At 42.2% G+C, this 22,558-nt stretch overlaps 1 protein-coding gene and 1 long non-coding RNA gene across 4 annotated transcripts; one reads left to right on the forward strand and one right to left on the reverse strand.

The window, feature by feature from the left end:
* Positions 1–214: 214 nt before the first annotated feature.
* On the forward strand, positions 215–10,262 carry LOC308408428. The gene is made up of 3 exons (XR_013973792.1): positions 215–3,223; positions 3,397–3,435; positions 7,898–10,262. It is a non-coding gene; the product is annotated as an uncharacterized lncRNA (long non-coding RNA).
* Positions 10,263–10,400: 138 nt separating this feature from the next.
* Positions 10,401–21,829, reverse strand: irf2b (interferon regulatory factor 2b). 3 transcript variants are annotated; one of them, XM_080900652.1, is made up of 9 exons: positions 21,637–21,829; positions 18,636–18,728; positions 18,388–18,487; positions 17,045–17,221; positions 16,865–16,911; positions 15,041–15,161; positions 14,505–14,657; positions 13,574–13,611; positions 10,401–11,741 (listed from the first exon to the last, which is right to left on the reverse strand). In XM_080900652.1, the coding sequence occupies exons 2-9, from the start codon at positions 18,720–18,722 to the stop codon at positions 11,472–11,474; spliced, it is 993 nt and encodes a 330-aa protein (XP_080756778.1). In that variant the 5' UTR covers positions 18,723–18,728; positions 21,637–21,829; the 3' UTR covers positions 10,401–11,471. The 3 variants fall into 3 exon arrangements, with proteins under 3 accessions (XP_080756778.1, XP_080756776.1, XP_080756777.1); XM_080900650.1 differs by having other exon boundaries at positions 15,041–15,164; positions 21,637–21,814; XM_080900651.1 differs by lacking the exon at positions 21,637–21,829 and adding an exon at positions 21,501–21,599 and having other exon boundaries at positions 15,041–15,164.
* Positions 21,830–22,558: the final 729 nt, after the last annotated feature.

Here is a 22,558-nt window from a genome sequence, read left to right on the forward strand (position 1 = left end):
CATTTTTACGTTGATGATGGTCTCGCATCCACAGCAACAGTGGAAGAAGCTGTTGAGACACTCACAAGCGCTCAAAAGATGCTGGCACAGTCAAACTTAAGGCTACATAAAATAGCCTCTAATGACCACAAAGTAGTGGAAGCGTTTCCTGCTGCCGAGAGAGCCAAGGATCTAAAAGACTTGGATTTAGAGTTGAACGACATACCCCTGCAAAGGAGCTTGGGGGTACTGTGGAATCTTAAAAAGGACTGTTTTACCTTTCACGTCACCACTGAACAAAAGCCGTTCACCAGGAGAGGTGTCTTGGCCACTGTTAACAGTCTGTATGACCCGCTGGGTTTCGTGTCACCCATCACAATGCAGGGAAAAGCTCTTCTCCGTGAATTGACCTCAGAGCAAAAGGACTGGGATGAATCACTTCCTGCAGAAAAAGAAGATGAATGGAGCAGATGGAGAAGCTCATTGAAGGATCTTGAGCGGCTTCAGATACCGAGGTGCTACCTCTCGTTCTCCCAGGCCATTGCTGTGAAAAAAGAACTGTGCATATTTTCAGATGCCTCCACCATGGCCATAGGAGCAGTGGCATATCTGAGAGCTATTGATGGTGAAGGTCAGTGGCACACAGGTTTCATCATGGGCAAGTCCAAAGTAGCCCCAAGACCCGCCCACACTGTTCCTAGATTGGAGTTATGTGCAGCAGTGTTAGCTGTAGAGATGTACGAACTCATTAGAGATGAGATTGACATTGAAGCAGACACTGTCAGATTTTTCACAGACAGTAAAATTGTTCTTGGTTACATACACAACAACACAAAGAGGTTCTACACTTACGTGGCTAACCGAGTGATTAGAATCAGAAAGACTACACATCCAGCACAGTGGTTTTACATAGCCACTAGTGACAATCCAGCAGACACAGCCACTAGACCAATTGCAGCTTCTGCATTGGCTTCTACAAACTGGTTTAGTGGTCCTTCCTTTTTGACACAACACGACATAGAGAAGTCTCACTGTGATAGTTTCACACTGATCGATCCTGACACAGATGCAGAGATCAGACCTGATATAACAAGTTTTGTTACCAAAGCCTCAGTAACACAGCTAGAGCCATGCCGTTTTGAAAGATTCTCTCATTGGATGAGATTGTGTCACACTATTGCATCACTAAAGCGTGTGGCAGTATCATTCAAGAAAACAAACACAGAAGGTAAAGGCTGGAAGTGTTTCAGTGAAACTAACACCACAGATGAAGTGTCTAAAGCAGCAAAGTTCATCATTCACACAGTACAAAGTGAAACGTTCAAAGAAGAGTACAGATGCATAAAAGAAAATCTGCCACTTCCAAAACAAAGCTGTCTTCAAAGGTTAAATCCAGTTATTGATGAAGATGGGCTCCTCAGACTAGGAGGTCGATTGGCACCTGCTAACCTAACAAAAGATGAGAAACACCCACTCATTATCCCAAATGCTCATCATATAGCCATCCTTCTTATTAGATACTATCATGAGAAGGTAGCGCATCAGGGGCGTCACCTAACAGAAGGAACGCTCAGAGGTGCTGGATTTTGGATTATTGGCAGTAAACGGCTCGTCTCTTCTGTTATTTACAAGTGTGTTCTCTGTCGAAAGCTTCGAGGACAACTTCAGACCCAAAAGATGGCAGATTTACCTGTGGACAGGCTGACACCAACGCCACCGTTCACTAGTGTAGGACTGGATGTCTTTGGACCCTGGACGGTCACCACACGTCGCACCAGAGGAGGGAGTGCAGACAGTAAACGCTGGGCTGTGCTTTTCACCTGCATGTCCACGAGAGCTGTGCACATTGAGCTCATTGAAACAATGTCAACATCCAGCTTCATCAATGCGCTGAGGAGATTTTTCTGCATCCGTGGACCTGCTCAAATACTCAGATCTGATAGAGGTACAAATTTTGTTGGAGCATGCAATGAGTTGCAAATTGATCACAAGGACACAGAACTAAACTCATACCTGCAAGAGAAAGGATGCACATGGCTGTTTAATCCCCCACACTCGTCACACATGGGTGGCTCGTGGGAGAGACTTATTGGAGTAGCAAGGCGCATCCTAGATGGTATTCTGTTGAAAGCCGTACATGTCCAACTAACGCATGAAGTGTTAAGTACATTCATGGCAGAAGTAATGGCAATAATGAATGCAAGACCACTTGTACCAGTCTCAACAGATCCAGACAAACCAAACCTTCTCACTCCAGCAATGCTCCTTACACAAAAGGTCAATGCATTATCTGCACCAACAGGAAGCTTTGGACCGCCAGACCTCTACTCAAAGCAATGGAAGCAAGTACAGTGTTTGGCAGACTCTTTTTGGAAACAGTGGAAAAGTGAATATCTTTCAACACTACAGCAAAGGAGAAAATGGACTGATGATAAAACAAACATAAAAGTTGGTGATGTTGTGTTATTGAAAGATGCTCTCGCACACAGAAATGACTGGTCCATGGGAAAGGTTGTAAGAATATTTGAGAGCAAGGACAATAAGGTTCGAAAAGCAGAAGTAAAGACTGTGAAAGATGGAAATGAAAAATGTTTTTGAGACCCATCGCTGATATGGTTTTGCTTTTATCAAGTGATAAATAAGTGTTTGAAATAGCCCTAAACTGTTCAAAATGTTTATTAGAAAAGTTTGTTCTAGTGGCACAATTATATTGTACCAGGCGGGGAGTGTTCTGCCTTTTATAACTTAAATCGGATATTATAGTTGTAAGCTGCCCTAGAGCTCCCTCTAGTGGCTGCTTTGGGTTCGGTTACTTTGGGAAAGGAAAAAAATGAGAACGTGAAGAAGAAATAAAAGATGGCGGAAAGTGATACCGTAATGTTATCGTTCTAAGCTGATACGGACCTTAAAATGTTGTTGCCTTGGACAAGATATGTCTGTAAGTATGAGTGTCGATAAAATAATTATTCTTTTGTTTTGTGTAAAAATGGTACGATAATTTGTACATTTGAAAGTTTTATCTTGTTAGCTTGCAGTAAGAGGGTAACAAGCTAGTTTACAATGTTAGTTAGCTAATACAGTATTTTGTACTTTCAGTTTTACGATGGTCAAAGAGAAGGCAATGGTCAGAGGCCATTCTTCAATAAATCAGCGCAAAAAGGAAAATAAGTCTGGTTATTGGAGCATCGTTATCTCGCTGTCTAGCTGGTGAAACTAAGAGACTCAGGGCGAGGACAGCATACAGGTCATTTTTCTCCTATGTGAACCTTCTGGAAGTTTTTCTCTGCCTTTCACTTTTTCTTGACATATTCTCTCAATAGTTCACTAAAAAATATTTCAAAATTCTGATGCTGCCACTTCTCCACTCCCGTCTCTCTCTCTCTGCTTCGTGTGTCATCAATACCTACCTGTGATTAGACCGTCGTTGCTTGTGCATTCCAGTGCTGCACCATAAAGGTAAAGGCTTGTCTTCTCAGCTTTCTGTAGAAATTTCTTCCTAGCCCAAATGTTTGATGAGTTATGGTAGGCAGAGTTTTCCCTTCTGTGTTCAGAAAAGAGTAACTTATGAATGATTTGTGCTATCATAAAGCACCACACATCCCCGTACAGCTCTGCTTCTCTTCTTTTCAAAACCGTTAACATTTTCTCCCTAGCATAAATGATGACGAAGTATTGGTCATTTAAAGAGTGCTTGTAAAATGGGCTCGCCAGCAGGCCCATGGTAAATAAAGGGTTAAGAAACCAAGTATGCTGGAAAATGCACCTGTTAGACATACTGTTTGTCTTTTTGTTTGTTTGTAAAGCACTTTCTGAATGAAGACAGTGTGGAAGAGACAAGATTTTACTTCTTTAAAAGTATGATCTTCAGACGCATTTAAAAAACAAGAAAGAGACAAAAAAAATGTAATTTAAAGTTTTATTGAATAAATTTTAAAATATTTTGATCCAATGCAAAGCAAAGTTGTAACACAGAATGTCTCAGTGCAAAACAATCTACATTTAACCCCAAAAGGTTGATTCTGTTCATCTGGACGTAGCGTTTTCAGTGGGAGAAATGTTTTGTCACTCCCACTGAAAACGCTACGTCCAGATGAATAGTATCAACCTTTTTGGGATTTACCTACCTGGATAGCTGAGCATGCATCAACACAATCTATATTTAACGTATGCTAATTAATGCTAAGAGCGTGTTTTTGATGTTGCAGATGGTAAACTGGTTCACTTTAAGTGTAAAAGAAGGACAAAAAGGTCCAAACAGCTGTTGTGGCCTTCTCTAAGCCAGAGCCTGTTCAAATGGACTGAGACAAAGTCTATAAAATTGTATAAACAGCACAACAACCCCAACCAGTCGCAGCAGATGGCCCCGCCCCTCCCTGTGCCTGGTTCTGCCGGAGGTTTCTTCCTGTTAAAAGGGAGTTTTTCCTTCCCACTGTCGCCAAAGTGCTTTCTCATAGGGGGTCATATGATTGTTGGAGTTTTTCTTTATTATTGGAGTGTCTTTGCCTTCCAATAATAAAGCATCTTCCAATAATAAAGCATCTTGAGGCGACTGTTGTTGTGATTTGGTGCTATATACATGAAACATAAATCAAACATAATTCAGTTCAGTTTTATTGATATGGCGCCAAATCACATCAACACTATGGGTGGTTCACATCAAGTATCATTAGGATACACAGTTATGTGCATTATGAAGCCGTGCTAACCACTACAAAACTGCAGTATGCACATGTGTATCTGCAGCTTTTCCATCCTTTAGTCTGCTTCTATAGATTCTGTCTTAGCTAATTATAGGCCAATCTCCAACCTTCCTTTCATATCAAAAATCCTTGAAAGAGCAGTTGTCAAACAGCTAACAGATCATCTGCAGAGGAATGGCTTATTTGAAGAGTTTCAGTCAGGTTTCAGAGCTCATCACAGCACAGAAACAGCTTTAGTGAAGGTTACAAATGATCTTCTTATGGCCTCTGACAGTGGACTCATCTCTGTGCTTGTCCTGCTAGACCTTAGTGCAGCATTCAATACTGTTGACCATAATATCCTATTAGAGCGATTACAGCACGCTGTAGGTATTACAGGTACTGTGCTGCAGTGGTTTGTATCATATCTATCCAATAGACTCCAATTTGTGCATGTAAATGGAGAGTCCTCTTCACACACTGAGGTTAATTATGGAATTTCACAGGGTTTAGTGCTAGGACCAATTCTGTTTACATTATACATACTTCCCTTGGGCGACCGTGGCTCAGGGGGTTGGGAAGCGCATCTGTAACCGGAAGGTTGCCGGTTCGATCCCCGTACTCTCTGTCCTGGTCATTGTGTCCTTGGGCAAGACACTTCACCTACTGCCTACCATTTGCGCAACTTCTCTAAAATTAGAAATATCCTGTCTCAGATGGCCAGAGGGGCCGATGGCGCAATATGGCAGCCTCGCTTCTGTCAGTCTGCCCCAGGGCAGCTGTGGCTACAACTGTAGCTTGCCTCCACCAGTGTGTGAATGCGAGAGTGAATGAATAGTGGTATTGTAAAGCGCTTTGGGTGCCTTGAAAAGCGCTATATAAATCCAATCTATTATTATCATTAGAAGACATAGCATAAATTGTCACTGCTATGCTGATGACACCCAGCTTTATCTATCTATGAAGCCAGGTAACACACATCAATTAGTTAAACTGCAGGAATGTCTTAAAGACATAAAGACCTGGATGGCCACTAACTTTCTGCAAATTAATTCAGATCAAACTGAGGTTATTGTACTCAGCCCTGAAAATCTTAGAAATATGATATCTAACCAGATTCTTACTCTGGATGGCATTACCTTGGCCTCCAGTAACGCTGTGAGGAACCTTGGAGTAATTTTTGACCAGGACATGTCCTTCAACGCACATATTAAACAAATATGTAAGACTGCTTTCCTCCATTTGCGCAACATCTCTAAAATTAGAAATATCCTGTCTCAGAGTGACGCTGAAAAACTAGTTCATGCATTTATTACTTCCAGGCTGGACTACTGTAATTCATTATTATCAGGATGTCCAAAAAACTCACTGAAAAGCCTTCAGCTAATCCAAAATGCTGCAGCAAGAGTACTGACAGGGACTAGAAAGAGAGAGCATATTTCTCCTGTTTTGGCTTCCCTTCATTGGCTTCCTGTTAAATCCAGAATTGAATTCAAAATCCTGCTCCTCACATACAAGGTCTTAAATAATCAGGTCCCATTTTTGTTAATGACCTTGTAGTGCCATATCACCTTATTAGAGCACTTCGCTCTCGCACTGCAGGCTTACTTGTTGTTCCTAGAGTATTTAAAAGTAGAATGGGAGGCAGAGCCTTCAGTTTTCAGGCCCCTCTTCTGTGGAACCAGCTTCCAGTTTGGATTCGGGAGACAGACACTATCTCTACTTTCAAGATTAGGCTTCAAACTTTCCTTTTTGCTAAAGCACATAGTTAGGGCTGGACCAGGTGACCCTGAATCCTCCCTTAGTTATGCTGCAATAGATGTAGGCTGCCAGGGGATTCCCATGATGCATTGAGTTTTTCCTTTCCAGTCACCTTTCTCACTCACTATGTGTTAACAGACCTCTCTGCATTGAATCATATCTGTTATTAATCTCTGTCTCTCTTCCACAGCATGTCTTTTATCCTGTCTTCCTTCTCTCACCCCAACCAATCACAGCAGATGGCCGCCCCTCCCTGAGCCTGGTTCTGCTGGAGGTTTCTTCCTGTTAAAAGGGAGTTTTTCCTTCCCACTGTCACCAAAGTGCTTGCTCATAGGGGGTCATGATTGTTGGGTTTTTCTATGTATCTATAAAGCGCCTTGAGGCGACTTTTCTTGTAATTTGACGCTATATAAATAAAATTGAATTGAACTTGAACACCAACCACTCACATTTTTAAAGAATGTGTCAAATAATAATAATAATGGATTGCATTTATATAGCGCTTTTCGGGGCCCTCAAAGCGCTTTACAATTCCACTATTCATTCACTCTCACACACTGGTGGAGGCAGCTACAGTTGTAGCCACAGCTGCCTGGGGCAGACTGACAGAAGCGAGGCTGCCATATTGCGCCATCGGCGCCCTCTGGCCATTACCAGTAGGCGGTAGGTTAAGTGTCTTGCCCAAGGACACAACGACCAAGACTGTCCGAGCCGGGGCTTGAACCGGCAACCTTCCGATTACAAGATGAACACCCAACTCTTGAGCCACGATCGCCCTAACAGCAGAGTCCACTACACCTCTGCACTGAGTTAACAATTATAGTTTTTCTTGCTTTGAGCTGCTGGGAGAGTTTTCCTAAAACTTCATGCTAATATTTCTAGGCTGTTCCATGAGCTCTCTGAGAGACCTGTGTGAATAAAGGCCCCAGTTTGTTTGCTGTCTATATTGTGGAGGGTTTTGCTGAGGGGTGTGTTTATGTTATCTACAGGATGGCAGAAAACTGACTTTTCAGACTGTTCACAATATTTATGTAAATCTGTGGCTGATTTTAAAAAAAAAAAAAAAAAAGCCCATCATTAGAACCTTTGATCTAAATGTCCCAATAAAGAAACTAAAGGAAATAAAGGAGAGAATTTTGAGCCTGGTTTTATCCAGTTCACGTGAAAATATTTCAGCAGATAAAGGAGCCTGTTTAAATGTCACTTTTCAGAAAAACTTTACAAATGTTGAGGTAGGCTCAAGATTTTTGCACAGTACTGTGGAGGTTTTTACTGAAAGCCTTTGTGTAAGAGAAATACAGCTGCTGTTCTGCCTTTGAACAGCAGGTGGCATCCGTGCGTAATCATAGTGGTGTGTTTTCCTTCCTATGATGACGCAGCACAAACATTTACATGTTATGTGAACACATACACAGTTTTTATGACTTTTGATTTTAGTTATTTGCTTTTGGTTAATATTTTGCTTCTCTTCATTACAGGGAATCTAATCTGGTTTTGCTGAGAGCAAAGAATGAGCTACTGCACAGCTGAAGTGAATTCCTTCTGTTGCCTCTTCTGAAGAAACGCAAGAGCAGCAGAGCTGTGCAGACACAGAGCAGCTGGTGAAATAAGGCCTGTGGACACACAACACTAAAGGCCTGTTTACTATAAAGGAATGCGGTTAGCAGTTGTCAGGGTGACTGGCCGGCCATGAAGCGAGGTCTCGGAAACAAACAGGAAGTAAAATGAGAACTGAGAACTGCAACTGAAACTGAAAGGGCAGTTAGTGCTCTGGCTCAACTGAATGAGCTGTGTGTGTAAAACAAAGCAAACATCTGCTGCTCTGACAAAAAAGCCTAAACCGCAACACACAGAGTATTTTCCACTCAGAACACACTCTGCCTGTTACTCGGATGCAGTCATTGCATGTCCCTACTTGCACAAGTCAGCAGCAAAGCTTTAATTCTTATCTCAGAAGCTGAGCTCGGAGCCAACTTTGGCTCTGCCTTTTTTTGGTTACTGAGGAAAGTCCTCACTTTCAGAGAACTTTGTTTTTACTGGACGCTCTTATCTTAACAGCAATACATATTTACAGGGCCTGTGTCTGGGAAGCTGTAAAAACTGGACTCTGAGCTCTGTGATAAACTTTCAGCAGTTTAAATTTCTTTTACAGGTCGTGAATGAGGCCAAACAGCCTATATAAATACAAAAAAAGTTTTTATTCAGATTTACGTGGTGATTCACATGAAGTCATAATGTACAGACAAGAAACAGTGGTGACAGGTTGTGGTGAAAGCCTCTTTGCTGCATTGCAAGAAGCAGAACAATGATCTGGGTTTTTTTCCTTTCTTTCTCTTGTTTGAACTCACGGTTGCCCTTTATGGTAATAAGCTAAGTGCAAAAGAATAAGACACACCCCTGCTTTGAGTTATCAGTGGCTCTGAATCACATGAAAGCATAAAAATAAACAAACGAAAAGATTAGCAAAACGCACGATACCATGCCATCAACACTCATTGCTGACTTTTTGGTTGTAACGACATTGCGAGAGCAGAAATAAACACGACAGAAAAGTGCACTTTGGGTACTTAAACCTGGTCAGGTTGTTGTTTTGTTTTTGTTAAGGCAATACAAAAAAGGGAAGTGATGTCAGACCAGAAGACAAACTGGAGCTAGAGAATGGAAAGATCACTATAAAAACAGCAGTCCAGTTAATATGGCACATTCACATGTCTCAAACAATTCATCGCGACTGCTATGCATCTTTATTCTGCCTTTGAAGGTTGCGACCAAATGGCTGAAAATTACAATTTTAAAAACCCACAAGGTTCAAAATAAAAAAACATGTTTGTTATGGCTGTAGGAAAAAAAGAGAGTGATAAGTAGTAATAAAAGGCTTTAAATGTCACCCTTGAACTGAAGACTGTCACTGTGAGTTTGTGGCGCTCTGGCAATAAAGGCACATCAAAGATTTGCTATCGAGGAAGCCCAGAGCTCTGTGATTCAGCGAGAACCATAAATAAATTCACCACGATCGTTAATGTGCGTCCAGTGTTAAAATTCTCCAGGAGTTTGGTTTAGAAAATAAAAAGCATAACAAGTCACCTACTTTCCCTACTGTTTTCCTACTTGAGCTCTGCTGAGCTGTGCTTTAGCCTGCTAGCTGCCAACACATCTTGCACACTGAAAACATACTCCCCGCAGCCTGCGAGTCAGGGGCTGGTGATTCTCCACGGGACTTGATATAAACAGCTGGGATTGCAGTTCATCCTTCTGTCGACTTTTTGCATTCCAGCAGCTCGGAGTCATTGTGTTACAGGTTGTGGGGAGTACGATGTGCAGACTACTGTTAACGCAGTCAGGCTAGTGTTGGGCATCACAGGAAAACAGGACGGAGCTGAGCACTGGAATGCTGAGGAGGTCATTCACTCAGCTTAATAGGCTCGTGTTCAGCTCCATCTTTTTATCCTTGTACTCTATGAGTAACTTGGCATGATTCATAGTTTAATTCATAGATTAAAATAATCTTTTCTCTTGGTGCAGCCCCTCAGTTTATGCTCTTTCTTCTGATCGGCTGCATAAAAACAAAAGCTGGGATCGATGGGTGGTTGGTCGCTCTAAGATGACCACGTCAGGGCAATCTTCCTATGATTTGTACTTAACAGGTCTGCTTTAAGAAACTCCTCCAACACAAGGAATTTAAACCTTTGCAGTGCCGACCACTTCCTCATCCCTCCATGCTTCCTGTGGCAGTGCTACCTGCCTCCCTGCATGTGTCAGCAGCAGGCTAAAGCACACATAGTTTGAATCCAGCTACGCTATCAAAAGGCACACGCAATCAATAACAGCTATCCCACCCCTACACCCCACTCTCTCTCACACAGTCACACACCCCAACACACATGTACACAACAGTGCTGTCTGTAAGGTGCTGAAGCAGCGTGCAGGCATACACAAGAATCAGCTATTTACATTATTAATACCAGTAGGGAGAGGTGTGTGTGTGTGTGTGTGTGTGTGTGTGTGTGTGTGTGTGTGTGTGTGTGTGTGTGTGTGTGTGTGTGTGTGTGTGTGTGTGTGTGTGTGTTGGTGAGTACTTTGTCCTGAGGTCGACAGACAGACAGACAGACACACGCCTGCAGGGCCTCACGATGATTGTCGTCCTCTACACAGATAAAAACAGGCCTGTGATTGACGCCTGCTTCGCCAAAACAGAAGAATTTTTGAGTCACTGCTTATGAACACAAGTGGTCTAACCATGTGTCCCCAGCAGAGCCTTTCACGGCAACACTTGAGCTCACACTGTGTAAGATAAGGACATGATAATGACTGTTGACTGGAAACTGTGCACATCTTAAAATCACAACACAGCGGATGAATAAGATGATGCAAACATAAAGACTTTACTTGGGCATGGCGCCCATTTGGCTACATATTTTAGCTTTTTAAATTTTTATTTATTTATTTACCATTTTTGCTTTTTGCTTCGTGCTTGGCAGGCATCCTGCCCTCAAACACCAGCTCCACTCTCTTGGAGTTAACGGACTTTAAACAAAGAACAAACCTATTCATATACACAATAAAATCTTGAAGAACTTCTGAGAAGTAAAAGCTAATTTTGCTTTCAAAGGTAAAAGTAGTGAAATTCCTTCACTGGCGTTTACTCAAGTGTTACCACGAAGCAGCGGGGAAAACCATCAACCAGCGACACACAGTGTCCATGGCTGAGCACATGGTGTTTTGCAGTGGTATGCTACGGTGCACTTGCTCCTAAATTTGATACTGCACATAGGTCTGCAAGTCCTCCACACATTGAAGTTAATTTTTACATCAGGAAGACGTGCAGGAAGTAGAAAGTGACCTTAAGTGCTCATCACTTTGTGCACAAGTCAATGATTTCCTCAAATGAAAGGAAAGAAAACAGAGAAAATGTTGGCCCAGACAGATATTAGGAAAAATCTAATTTTTGGAGGTTTGTCCCTTTTTAGGCCCCACATGGCTCTGACGGAGAAAACAAACATTTTCTGTCTTTCATATGGACTGGATGCAGTGATGCTACTCCCACGTGTTAGGTCAAGAGGAAGTGATGTCAGAGGTTTTCATAATGACACTCGCGCGCACTTCATGTGTGTGAGTGCCTGGCGTGGACACGAGAGAGTTCTGGTTGTAGGTCGGCGTCCAGCCATCGGTGTGGTAGCTGATGAGCGGGGAAGGGTCTCGTGTGCTCGTCACCTTGAAGTTGGGCTTGGTTGTACTGACAAACGTCGCCATGCCAGGAAGAGAACACGGGGGAATCCTGAGAACTGATGTGCTGTAGTCCCGCCTCCAGGCAGCACCGATACCCTGGAAGACAAAAGAAGAAGGTGATGTAGAAATATGATGATAATTTTTTGGAGATTTAAGAAATAATGTAAAAGGCAAACACCTACAACGCTCTATATTACAAGTTTGTCTGTGAAGGTTCTCAGTCACCCAGGTCATCGTAGTCTAAGGAGCTTGCAAAGAAAAGCATCTGGACTTCTGTAAGTTGCTTGAACACGTTTCACCTCTAATCCCAGAAGCTTCTTCAGTTGGAACGTCAAATTGTGGAGAGTCCCAGATTTAAGCCCTGTGGGAGTGGCCTCCCTAGAGGGACATGGACCCCCTAATGATCTTCTACCTAATCACACAAGCCAAAAAGGAAATCACATGACAGGGTGGAGCTAGGTTTCACAGCAGGTTCACCTGAAACCATGGCCCATTGTGACCTCCACCCGTTTTCACACCTTGGTTCGTGTGATTAGGTGGAGGATCAATAGGGGGTCCATGTTCCTCTTGGTGGGACACTCCCACAGGCCTTAAATCTGGGACTCTTCCACCATTTGACCAATTTAAAGAAGTCCAGAGGCTTTTCTTTCCAAGCTCCTTAGCCTGCTTTACATGTCACACATTCATATAATATCGGGGCTGCTGTAGCTGAGGAGACAGAGCAGGTCATCTAACAGCTGGAAGGTTGGTGGTTTGATCCCTGGCTCCTCCAGCTTGCATGTCAGAGTATTCTTGGGCAAGATACTGAACCCCAAGTTGCTATTTGATGCGAGTGTGAATGTTTGATAGAAAGCACTTAGACCTAGTAAGAAGGGCTGAAGTAGAGTACCATTTATCAAACAGCACTCTATTGTATGCACTTGCTGTGCCTCACATAAATTACAATTAGCACTTAACCTGACATGCATGTTTTTGGGCTGTGGGAACAAGCCGGAATACCTGCTGCAAACCCACAGAAAGGCTCGAGTTGGGATTTGAACCACGAGCCTCATTGTTGTGAGGTGACATTGCTAATACCAACGCTTCCTGCTGTATTTATTGCTACAAAGGTTAAACATGAAACCATTGAAAATGTGACCTGTCTGGAAGTGTGTGCGTATGATTACGCATGCACATGACAAGTAAGACATATGGACTGTGTGGCTGTCACGTACAGGCCTGCAAACAGGTGATTTTACGAAGCCTGTTATAAATAATGTGTTTGGTTCTCAAAGGAGCATAAATTTGTTTCGTGTGATTAGAAAATAAACCTTAAGTCTTGTGACAGAAATCTGCTGGTTTGGTTTAGTTATTAATCTTTTACTGTTATTTTTTCTTTATTTGTTTTTGTTCTGTTTTATTCTTTAACTGTCTGACTTTATATAAAAAGGTTCCATATTATTGTGAGCCAAAACACATGTGTAGGTATTTGTTTGTGTGTGTGTGTGTGTGTGTGTGTGTGTGTGTGTGTGTGTGTGTGTGTGTGTGTGTGTGTGTGTGTGTGTGTGTGTGTGTGTGTGTGTGTAGATTAGACTACAAAAGACAGCTTCATATCAAACTGTTAATATTTGAAAGCAGTAGTTCCTGACAAGACCCTCCCTTTTCTCACTCTCACTTAACATTACAGGAACATTACGCGCACACACACACACACACACACACACACACACACACACATAACAGGACTCTTGTGGTCTGGTAGGCAAACTTCACCTGGAGCTTTAAACTCAAAGCGGTGCTCAGAGAAGTAGCCACACGTGCACACACACAATCACACACCTTGTTCAAGCCGTACGGTTGAAACAGGTAAAAACCTGTTTATCTGAAAATCAGACCGGTTAATGATTCAGTTATTACTCTCTCCCCTGTACGTATAATCAGATACTAACCTCTTTGATGTTTTCTGTATCACTTTCTGTGTCGCTGCCTGTTCAAAAAGAGACATGCACACAACTATTACTCCCTCTTACGTCACACACATCAAAGGGAAAAACATGCAGAAAAATTACGTTCAGTTAAAACCATGATTTACAGCAGAAAACCAAACTGACTACGCCAGCATCCGCCAGTACTGTTCTCAAGAAAACAAGGGATACATGAATGACGTCCATTTGCACCCTGACTCATAAAGTAATGGTGCAATTTAAGAAACACGAGAAAGAAATAAGAAGCAGAAAAAGGAAGATGAAGACTCTGATAGTCCACTACAAACTGAAAGAGGCAGCTCTGCCTGAACGACTGACTGGGGGAAGAAAAAACGATAGCTACACATACACAGAAAAGAGGGTGCTGATGAAATGAGTAATGGCAAATCAGTGAGGCTCAAGTACAATAACCTCACAGCCCCACACATAATAATCACAGTTAGAGATCTGTTTAACAGGAGCAGGTTTTCCTCCTCTCTACAGCTGGATGAGCAGCTTTGCCTTGTTAGTTCTCTACAGGTAGGGCGTAGGAAAGATGCTGGTGGATGTTGAAACCTAAGACAGTGCTCTGACTGGTATCAGCAGGTCATCAGGTCACCAGGTCACAGTTTCGATATTTCACAAGTTGATGGAGGCACAGAGCAAGTGTCATTTAAAGAGAGAGAAAAAACAACTGATCTGATCTTGACACCAAGATAATGCCACCGCTCTTCACTCTACAGAGCGTGCTCTGTGTCTGCATTCGTAGCGCTGCTCTAAAAAAGGTTACTATGTGGTCAAAGCTCCTTTGAATAACTACACAGCGGACACTCCTACGAGCCTGCTCCACCCTAACTAACGTATTTATGTTTCTCCTTGTAACAAAATGTGGCGAGGTGCAGTTGTGTTGTCTTACCGCCGCACATAGACACAGGAGAGATCTGCAGCGGGTACGGGTGGGAGGAGCTAACAGTCTGCTCCTCATTCTCAGTGGTCACCTCGATTGTTTGACAGACAAACGGCAGCTGCTCACTGGTGATCACATGGTCTTCAGCTTGACTGTGGATCACTGAGGATGGACAGAGAAGAGTCAGGATGAGTGGGTTCATAATCCTTTGTATCTGTAACGACCTTATATGTGAGTAAAGTACACCAATGTCTCCTCTCCAAGCACTTGTCTTAGTGAAAAGTTGTAGTTGGTGTGACGACAATCAAACTTTAAAAAGTTAAATGATACTGAGTGGAGAAAGGGAGGGTTTCGTCATTGCATAATGTGCGTGTTCACGCTTCTTGTATTTCTCCTTCTGATGCAACACCCTCAGGCCTGCCACTGTGTTACAAACCTGACTCATCTGCTTAGTCATTGTAAGCACAGGTCAAAAGCAAACAGGTAGCACATACACACAAATGGGATAAAGGTAATGGAAAAAAAGAGAGACGGTGGTGTGATACCTGACACACTGTCTGTCACTGTCAGCTCCACTGACTCCATCTTGATTGTTTCATGTTTGGTGTAGTCAACAGGTCCAGCATCAGCTTCAAGAAGACTGTTGTCTGGAGATGGAGAGCTGACCTTCTGGTTTCAAGAAGGAAAAACGATTTTTAAATGATGAACGATCAAAGTCTAAAGACACTTTATTTCCATAACAAAGAGCTGACGTCAGTAATCAAAATAAGCGGTAAGACAACACGCCAAACACCTGACCATACAGCAGAGAAAGAAGAAAAAACAATAAGCAAAGACATACAACTGATTAAAAAAAACTATATATAAAGTTAATGCTACAGTGGGCACATTTTTAAGCATTAAATGGTTTTTTGCTCGTGTCTAAACAGAAAATAAGCCTTTCCCTGACTTTCAGCTATCTCACACTGACTGCTGTTTGAAAGATGCTGGATGGGTTTTCCGCTACAGTCCCAGAGTGCCTTGCCTCTGCTCCCAGCATTAACAGTGAGATTAGAAATGGAGTCACAGTTAAACAGACAAGCTCCACACAACAGTTAGTAAACAATTTGTCCACATCAGTGGTTATACTAATGTTAGTCAGAAGAAAGCCAGTTGTATCTACTGAAACTAGTCAAGAAAATCATATCATGTCATCATGTTGCAGGTTTCCCAGCACTGCCATTGGCAAAAATACATTGAATGGAAAAGCTTATCTGATCAGCTAACTTGATCCAAAATACAAACTTGCATCACACTGAGTATGTGGTACTGGCTGCTCTGTCATGCATATGTTGGCTTCATTGTCATTTGTGGTGGGAAAAAGGACCATCAACACAATGCTGAGTACAGTTGAGTGTTTTAAACACTGTCTGCAGAGTTTGAGTCTATAAAGGAGATATCTACATCACATCTATTCATACACATCAGAAATCCCAAAGGTTGTACCAGGAATATAATAACTTTAATAAACTCTAACTGCCTTGAGCCAGCAAAGAGATGATATGTGTACTTTAAAAAATGAAGGGATTTATAAACAGCTTTGTTAGAAACGAGCTGCCCTGACAGAGAGCATACTCAGACACAGCCTGATATCTGCATCAATTCTGCTATAAAAACACATTTTGCCAAAATATACTGAGCTAACCAACCCCACCACATTAAACAAGTGCACGGCTTCCTTTTTTTTCTTATTCAAATTTCCTGTTCCAAAGCAAACAGCTTGACCCTGTGATGTCCTGCTATATCTGATTTTTTTGACTCCTATTTCTAAGCTCGTTCTTTCAGAAAGTGAGAATAAAAATGCCTGAACAGATTTTCTTAAAAATGTTTTTCTCCAAGTAAAGCTTCAAGATCCACCTATTCATCAGTGCGATACAAGCAGCAGTTACCGGTCGGACTTCTGACAGGCAGAACAGAATTCCGGTGAGTGTGTGGTACCACACCTTTTTTTCCTGGTAAATTTCTCTGTCATGTGTGGAACTGAGCAACAGTTGATTGTTCAAAGTAAGATAAAATGGCAGGTCGCCAGCTCAAAGGCTGCGTGTCATTTCCAGAAGTGTTTTCTTTGCCTTGGCAGGAAAAAGCGCTCACAACACTTCTTAGTAAACCATTTCTGTCATACCAAACGTGTTACCAAACCAGCCAGGAGGAAAAGCTGCTTATCAGCTGCAGGTTAAAGTTTGAAATAACTAAGTGAATCCTGAAGAAACATGATTGTTCTAACATGCTGCTGGTCGCCAGCACTGCTCCAGGATCTCTATCTTTGCTGTTTCATTCCTCTACATCCTACTGTAGCATTGATGTGATCTCCATCCCGTACGTTTATCTACCTCTTTATTTCCTTTGGACTTTCTCTCCTTGTCTGCCTTCTTCTTTCCTAGAAAAAAAAAGAAAAAAAAACATTCAACTGAGTTTCCAGTAACCTCAAACAACAAAAATGAGGAAACAATTGAGTTTCGAGGCAGAATGATAAAACTGAAAGAATTTATGACGACAGCAGCAGCACTCACCTTTCTTGGCATTTCTCTCTGAGGAGGAGAGCATCTTATAAACTCTGAAGGCATTGGTTCCCTTTTTGATGCTTTTGTCCTTTACCTCCTCGATGTCTGGCAGGCTGTTCATGGCACAGCGAAAATTAGCCTTCCATGTCTTTGGATCAGGACGGTCTACACCTGGCTGGTATTTACCTGATTCAGACACAAGAAGGAAAAAAATCACTAATTTGTCTTTTTGTGGTGGATTTCAGAGAACAGCTTCATCACTATGGAGGCGATCATTTCTCAGCTAACCAGTGTTACCAGTATGCATACTGACTCTTGTTGACTCTATAATATTAGCTACAAAGACTCTACTTGGTTAGTTTTTGCTGTTTAATTTTACAGCAGCTGGTATTATGTGACATGTTCACTTCAAGTCAGATCATAGTGAAAAAACAAGGAAAATATATTTCTTTGTCTTATTACATAAACTCATTTAATATGATACAATTAGACCATTTATTGGTCAAACTAACTATTGCAATCAAGTACAGGCACCACCAACAAGACTGCAGCTGCTTTTAGCTCGATCTGTAATAAAGTAGCATTTCTCTCAGTGGAAAAATTAACCTGAAATATTTAAACAATGTAACAATTTCCCTAATATTATCCACCAATGAGGTCATGTGACTGGTTTGCTTTGTTTGTTAGCAGGATTACTCCGAGGTGAGGGTTTACGCAGCTTAGCAGTGATTAACGTTTGATCTGGATCTGGGAATTTTTAGAGGGGTTCTTTACCACCAAGGAGCAAAAGTTGGACATTTTACATCATATGTTCTCACATACCAACCAAACTGAAATGTAAAAAGCGATTGGGAGACATCATCTGACAGTCTTCAAACGTCCTTCTAGCAAAGATTACACAGATTATGTTTTCTCATTTACTGCTGTAGCAAAGCAGTGGGGATTACCCTTACACAGACATTGTGTGCTTCCTAACAAAGTTACCTGAGAGCAGGTACTCAAGCTGTTCAGCACAGAGCCAGCACACGTGGTGTTTACATCAGGTGAAAAATATGGAGTCAAACAAATGCAAAAGGATCTCATTATTTTAGGGACGGTAAACAAACAAGAATTTCCTGATGTTACTGTTCTCCGTTTAAGTGAAGCTCAACTTGGATCCTTTTTGAATGTTACTGACTGGGGTTAGCAACGAAGAGGAACACTACTCCCAGTGATATCGAAATGAGGCATTTTATAAATCAAAACTCTCTGAACTTAGTCACAGAAGTGTTTCAGTGTGTAGCAGGCATGAAAATCAGAACCGCTAAAAAGGAGAAGCAGCAGCAGAGGCTGCAGTTAAATCTGTGCAATACCCGTGTGTATGGCCCATCTCATGAAGAGCGGAGCATCTTTCTCCAGGTCCCAGCCATGACGGGCAGCGTGCATCCAAGGAATCTGGAAGATCCTCTTCTCCTACAAACAATTTACATTGTTTACATCATCTTGAATTTCAGAGTGTGTGTGTGTGTGTGTGTGTGTGTGTGTGTGTGTGTGTGTGTGTGTGTGTGTGTGTGTGTGTGTGTGTGTGTGTGTGTGTGTGTGTGTGTGAGACAACACTCACTTTGTTAAGCCATTTCAGCCCTGGAATCTGACAGGATTCGATTTGTTCCTGTAACCAGGGTCTCATCCTCATTCGTTCTACTGGCATTGCGGTCTGTGAAGTCACACACACAGAAACGTTATTATGAATGTGTGAGCACTGGTATTGATACTGGGATTCAAAGATGTTTTTTTACACATAGCATAGTGTAGCAACTTTAAAAAAAATAACAGAAATGCTGTAATACGTGATCTGCCGTGATGCTCACTGTGCAAGAACACTTAAAAAATCTTGTTTCACACAGGATGAACGGAGCGGCTGCACCGAGCCAACGACAAACAAGAACGATTCTGAACCATGAATCACCCAGAGCTACTCAAGTAGAGCTGGAAATTAGCATAGCAGCCCCCCACTGATGTTTTTTCCCCATTCATAGTCATCATTTCAGAGTGAGGTGTGGAACACAGTTGAATCAGATCTGTGTGTGCTTGTAAAGATAAAACTCTTGGCCAGGCTCTTTAATGTGTTCGCAAAGAACAGCAGCCATAAAACACGATTCATAAATAAAAATGTCAGCTCATGTTTGTAGCTCTACACTCAGCCTCACACTGTTCCAGAGAACGACACCTGAAATGAAACAACAATGGACCAAGAGGAAAAAATGAACACAGAGCTCATAACCGTCCCAGAAAACTTTAGCCCACCCATGTCGCTACATTTGATTTAAGGGCAGAGTGATGATCTCTGCACACAAACCTGATCAAAGTCCAGTCAGGCAGACACTCCCTGCCAGCGCAGTGCTTCCCCAACAGGTTAAACAAGGTGAAACAGCACAGCATCAAATCCAAAATATCCCACTAGGCTGAGCCTTTCAGCTGTCTCTGTCTTTCAGAGTCTGCTCAGTGAAAGCTCACAATATCACTACAGAAAACACAAGCTGAAAAAGATACAAGGAGTGCAGCACAAATGGCACACATGGGCAAAACACAGGGCCCACGTCCCAATTCAACACAGCCCCTGGTGCCCAAAAATGAAAACTAAACAACCCACGCAAATATCAATAAGAGACAGCTTTGTGTCACCAAATCTCAACGCAAATGACTTCAGCAAACACAAACTGATATTTCACCTTTAAAGTCCTATCAGCGCACTAAGCTCTCAGTGGTTTGCACACCTGAAGCATCTTTGACTTGCTCACTGTTAACAACCCAGTCAAGCTGCCATCAGGTGCAGGGCAAACGCTCCTACAAGCAGATCCAAGTATGCTGCGGGTGCTTCAGTTACTGCTGACCTGAGATCAGTTACACCTGTGCATGCAGCATTCAAAAACAGACTCAAAACCTTTTTTGTTTGCACAGGCTTACACTTGTTTACTTTAAAGCACTGTAATCCTACATGTTTTTATCTTATACATGAAGCACATTAAGTTTACATATGATAAAATGTGCCATTGCTGTTTAACTCAGATGCAACAGGGGGCGCTGCACCGATCACTGTGCAAACAAACTGTGCTGTGCGCTTCAAAAGCAGACTTTGCTGGTCTTGGAAAGACAGACAACCGTCTCAGGTGTTCCCAGCAGACTACATGACACACAGCATCAGTTAGAAATCATTCACACAGGTTACTTACAGGCACACTAGCGACTCAGGACAAGAAATTTATTTATTTATTCACAGATAAGACAGCTCATTAGTTCATATATAGTAAAAACGACCCAGGTATCTCTTCATCCTGATTTATCACCCAAGTTCTGACCGCAGCTTACTTCACACGTTAAAAGCAGCACGCTCACATTCACAAATACGAGCATTTGTTTGTTCTTAAATTACGTCTGTGGATATTAATATTTTATTAATATTTTCATCATTCACAGACATGCAGTTTAACTACAGATATACTTGTAAAAACTTACAGTTTTATTTCAGAGTATGTGACGCTGACAGAAGACATTTTCTAACAGAAAGACAATTGAAGGGAAAAAAAGACCCAGATCTATTTTAACGCATTCGCCAAATTCACTTAACTCAGCACTATGTCATGTTTCCGCTCCGTTTTTCAGAGAGACAGACTGCATCTAAGTCCTCTGAGAGAACAGCACATGTGTGAATACATTTCAATAAGCAGATGTTTAATAGGTGGAAGGGGGAATCATCACAGCGGGACTTTAGGGTTAAATGAATGCGGTTAAACCGTTGACGCAAACTATACTGATTTCTGACCAACATGTCATCACAGTGCGTGGCACTATGTGTGCTTTCTTCTGTTTTTTACTAATTGCACAATGAGGAACATTTGCTGCTGATAATGCGGAAAAATTGGATCAAGAAGAGTTGAAATATGTATTTACACTGTGTACATAACGGTGTCTACACAAATATAGTCCAACTGTACATTTAAAAATATAACATTCAATATTATAACATCAATACTACTTTTTAAATTATTAATAGTATTACTATTATTATTTCTTCAGTGTATAGCACATTTATTTTTATACTGCTAAACATGGTAAGTTACCTGTCACGGAGTGCAGACAATATAACACTTGTAGTGTTTTCAGTGTAAATAACACGCACTAAGACCTGAATACTGTTCACGGCTCAGTCCCGCTGCTACTCACATTATAACACGGTAAATACACACAGTTACAAACAGATAAACACTGTACACTTCAAAGAGCGGGAGGATGCTAGCAAATATTAACAATTCCAGGTAAACAGCCACATCAGCGCTGACTTTCCAACGTTAGTAACGTGTTTGTTCTGGAGTCGAGTCTGCTTTAGCAGCAGGGGTCAAGTCAGAAGTTTATCGCGCCCTGTGTGTCTACCGCCTGCCACCGAGCTGACCCAAAACAACGAAGTCAAAAGTGAAAATAAATCCCATACCGAGTCATGAAACGCGGAGACAAACTGCAGAACTACTTTCACTTGAGCTAGGGATCCGTCATGTCGCCCTGTAGGAAGTCAGTGTGGCCAGGGGAGCGCAAGGCAGCGACGTTAATATGCGGAAATAAGATGTTACCTGTTAGATTTGGACGGCCTCGGGCTCCACAGTCCCGCTGTCGGAATAAGAAGAGCAGCCAAAGCCGGACAGATTAACGTGTTCGAGGTTTTAAGTGGAAAAGGGAAAGTGTGGTCGTCGTTTATTTCTGTTTCTGCATTCAGACCGAAAGCAAAACAACGGCCGCTTCGGGAAGTGGGGGCCAGAGCTGGAAATCCCCCTCCTGCTCTCGTGCTCTCGCTTTGGGTCGGTCTCGAGCGTCGTGAAGTCTCGCGTGCGCTCGCACACGCCAAAGCGAAGATGGCTCACTCCGTTGTGTTTTGGGGTTTTTAATTATCTTTTTTACCATTCACCTTGCCACGCCACTGCAAAACACCAACATTAAATCACTGCACGACTAGGCTACATATACATAGCTCAGTGACTAGTACCTGAATACATGTCCTGGCTAACTGTAGCAAATACGTGTTTAAATGTGCAAGCAGGTGAAACACGACGGAAATGACTCCCCCTCCCCCCAAATCGTTTATTCTTAGGACATAGACGATCTTTGAGCTGAATTTCATTTTCACTTCCTCTGTGTCTCTCTCCCTTCGTCGCCCCCACAGCTCCTCTTCTTTCTCCGCCACTGCAACTGGAAACGAAACTAGAAACTTCTCACAATTGTGTGTGTGTTTAAGGGGTTGGCAGCAGCACACCTGCCGTTGTGTGGAAAGGACACGTTTGTAATGTTTCTCCTCTAAGTGTGTAGCTGTGGCCCAGAGTCAAGCTGCAGTTTAGAGTAGTGCACGCAGTGATTCCGTTCATTCTTTCAAAAGAAGAATCGAAACTGAGCTGTGCAGTTTCACATGAAAATGTCTGCAAGCTAGCAGCAGATCGACAGATTCCCAACACAGCAGCATGTATGCATGACATGTGTCTGTTTTTAATGGAAACTCTGAAG

Source organism: Rhamphochromis sp. 'chilingali', assembly GCF_963969265.1.
Source record: "Rhamphochromis sp. 'chilingali' genome assembly, chromosome: 13".
Lineage (NCBI taxonomy): Eukaryota > Metazoa > Chordata > Actinopteri > Cichliformes > Cichlidae > Rhamphochromis > Rhamphochromis sp. 'chilingali'.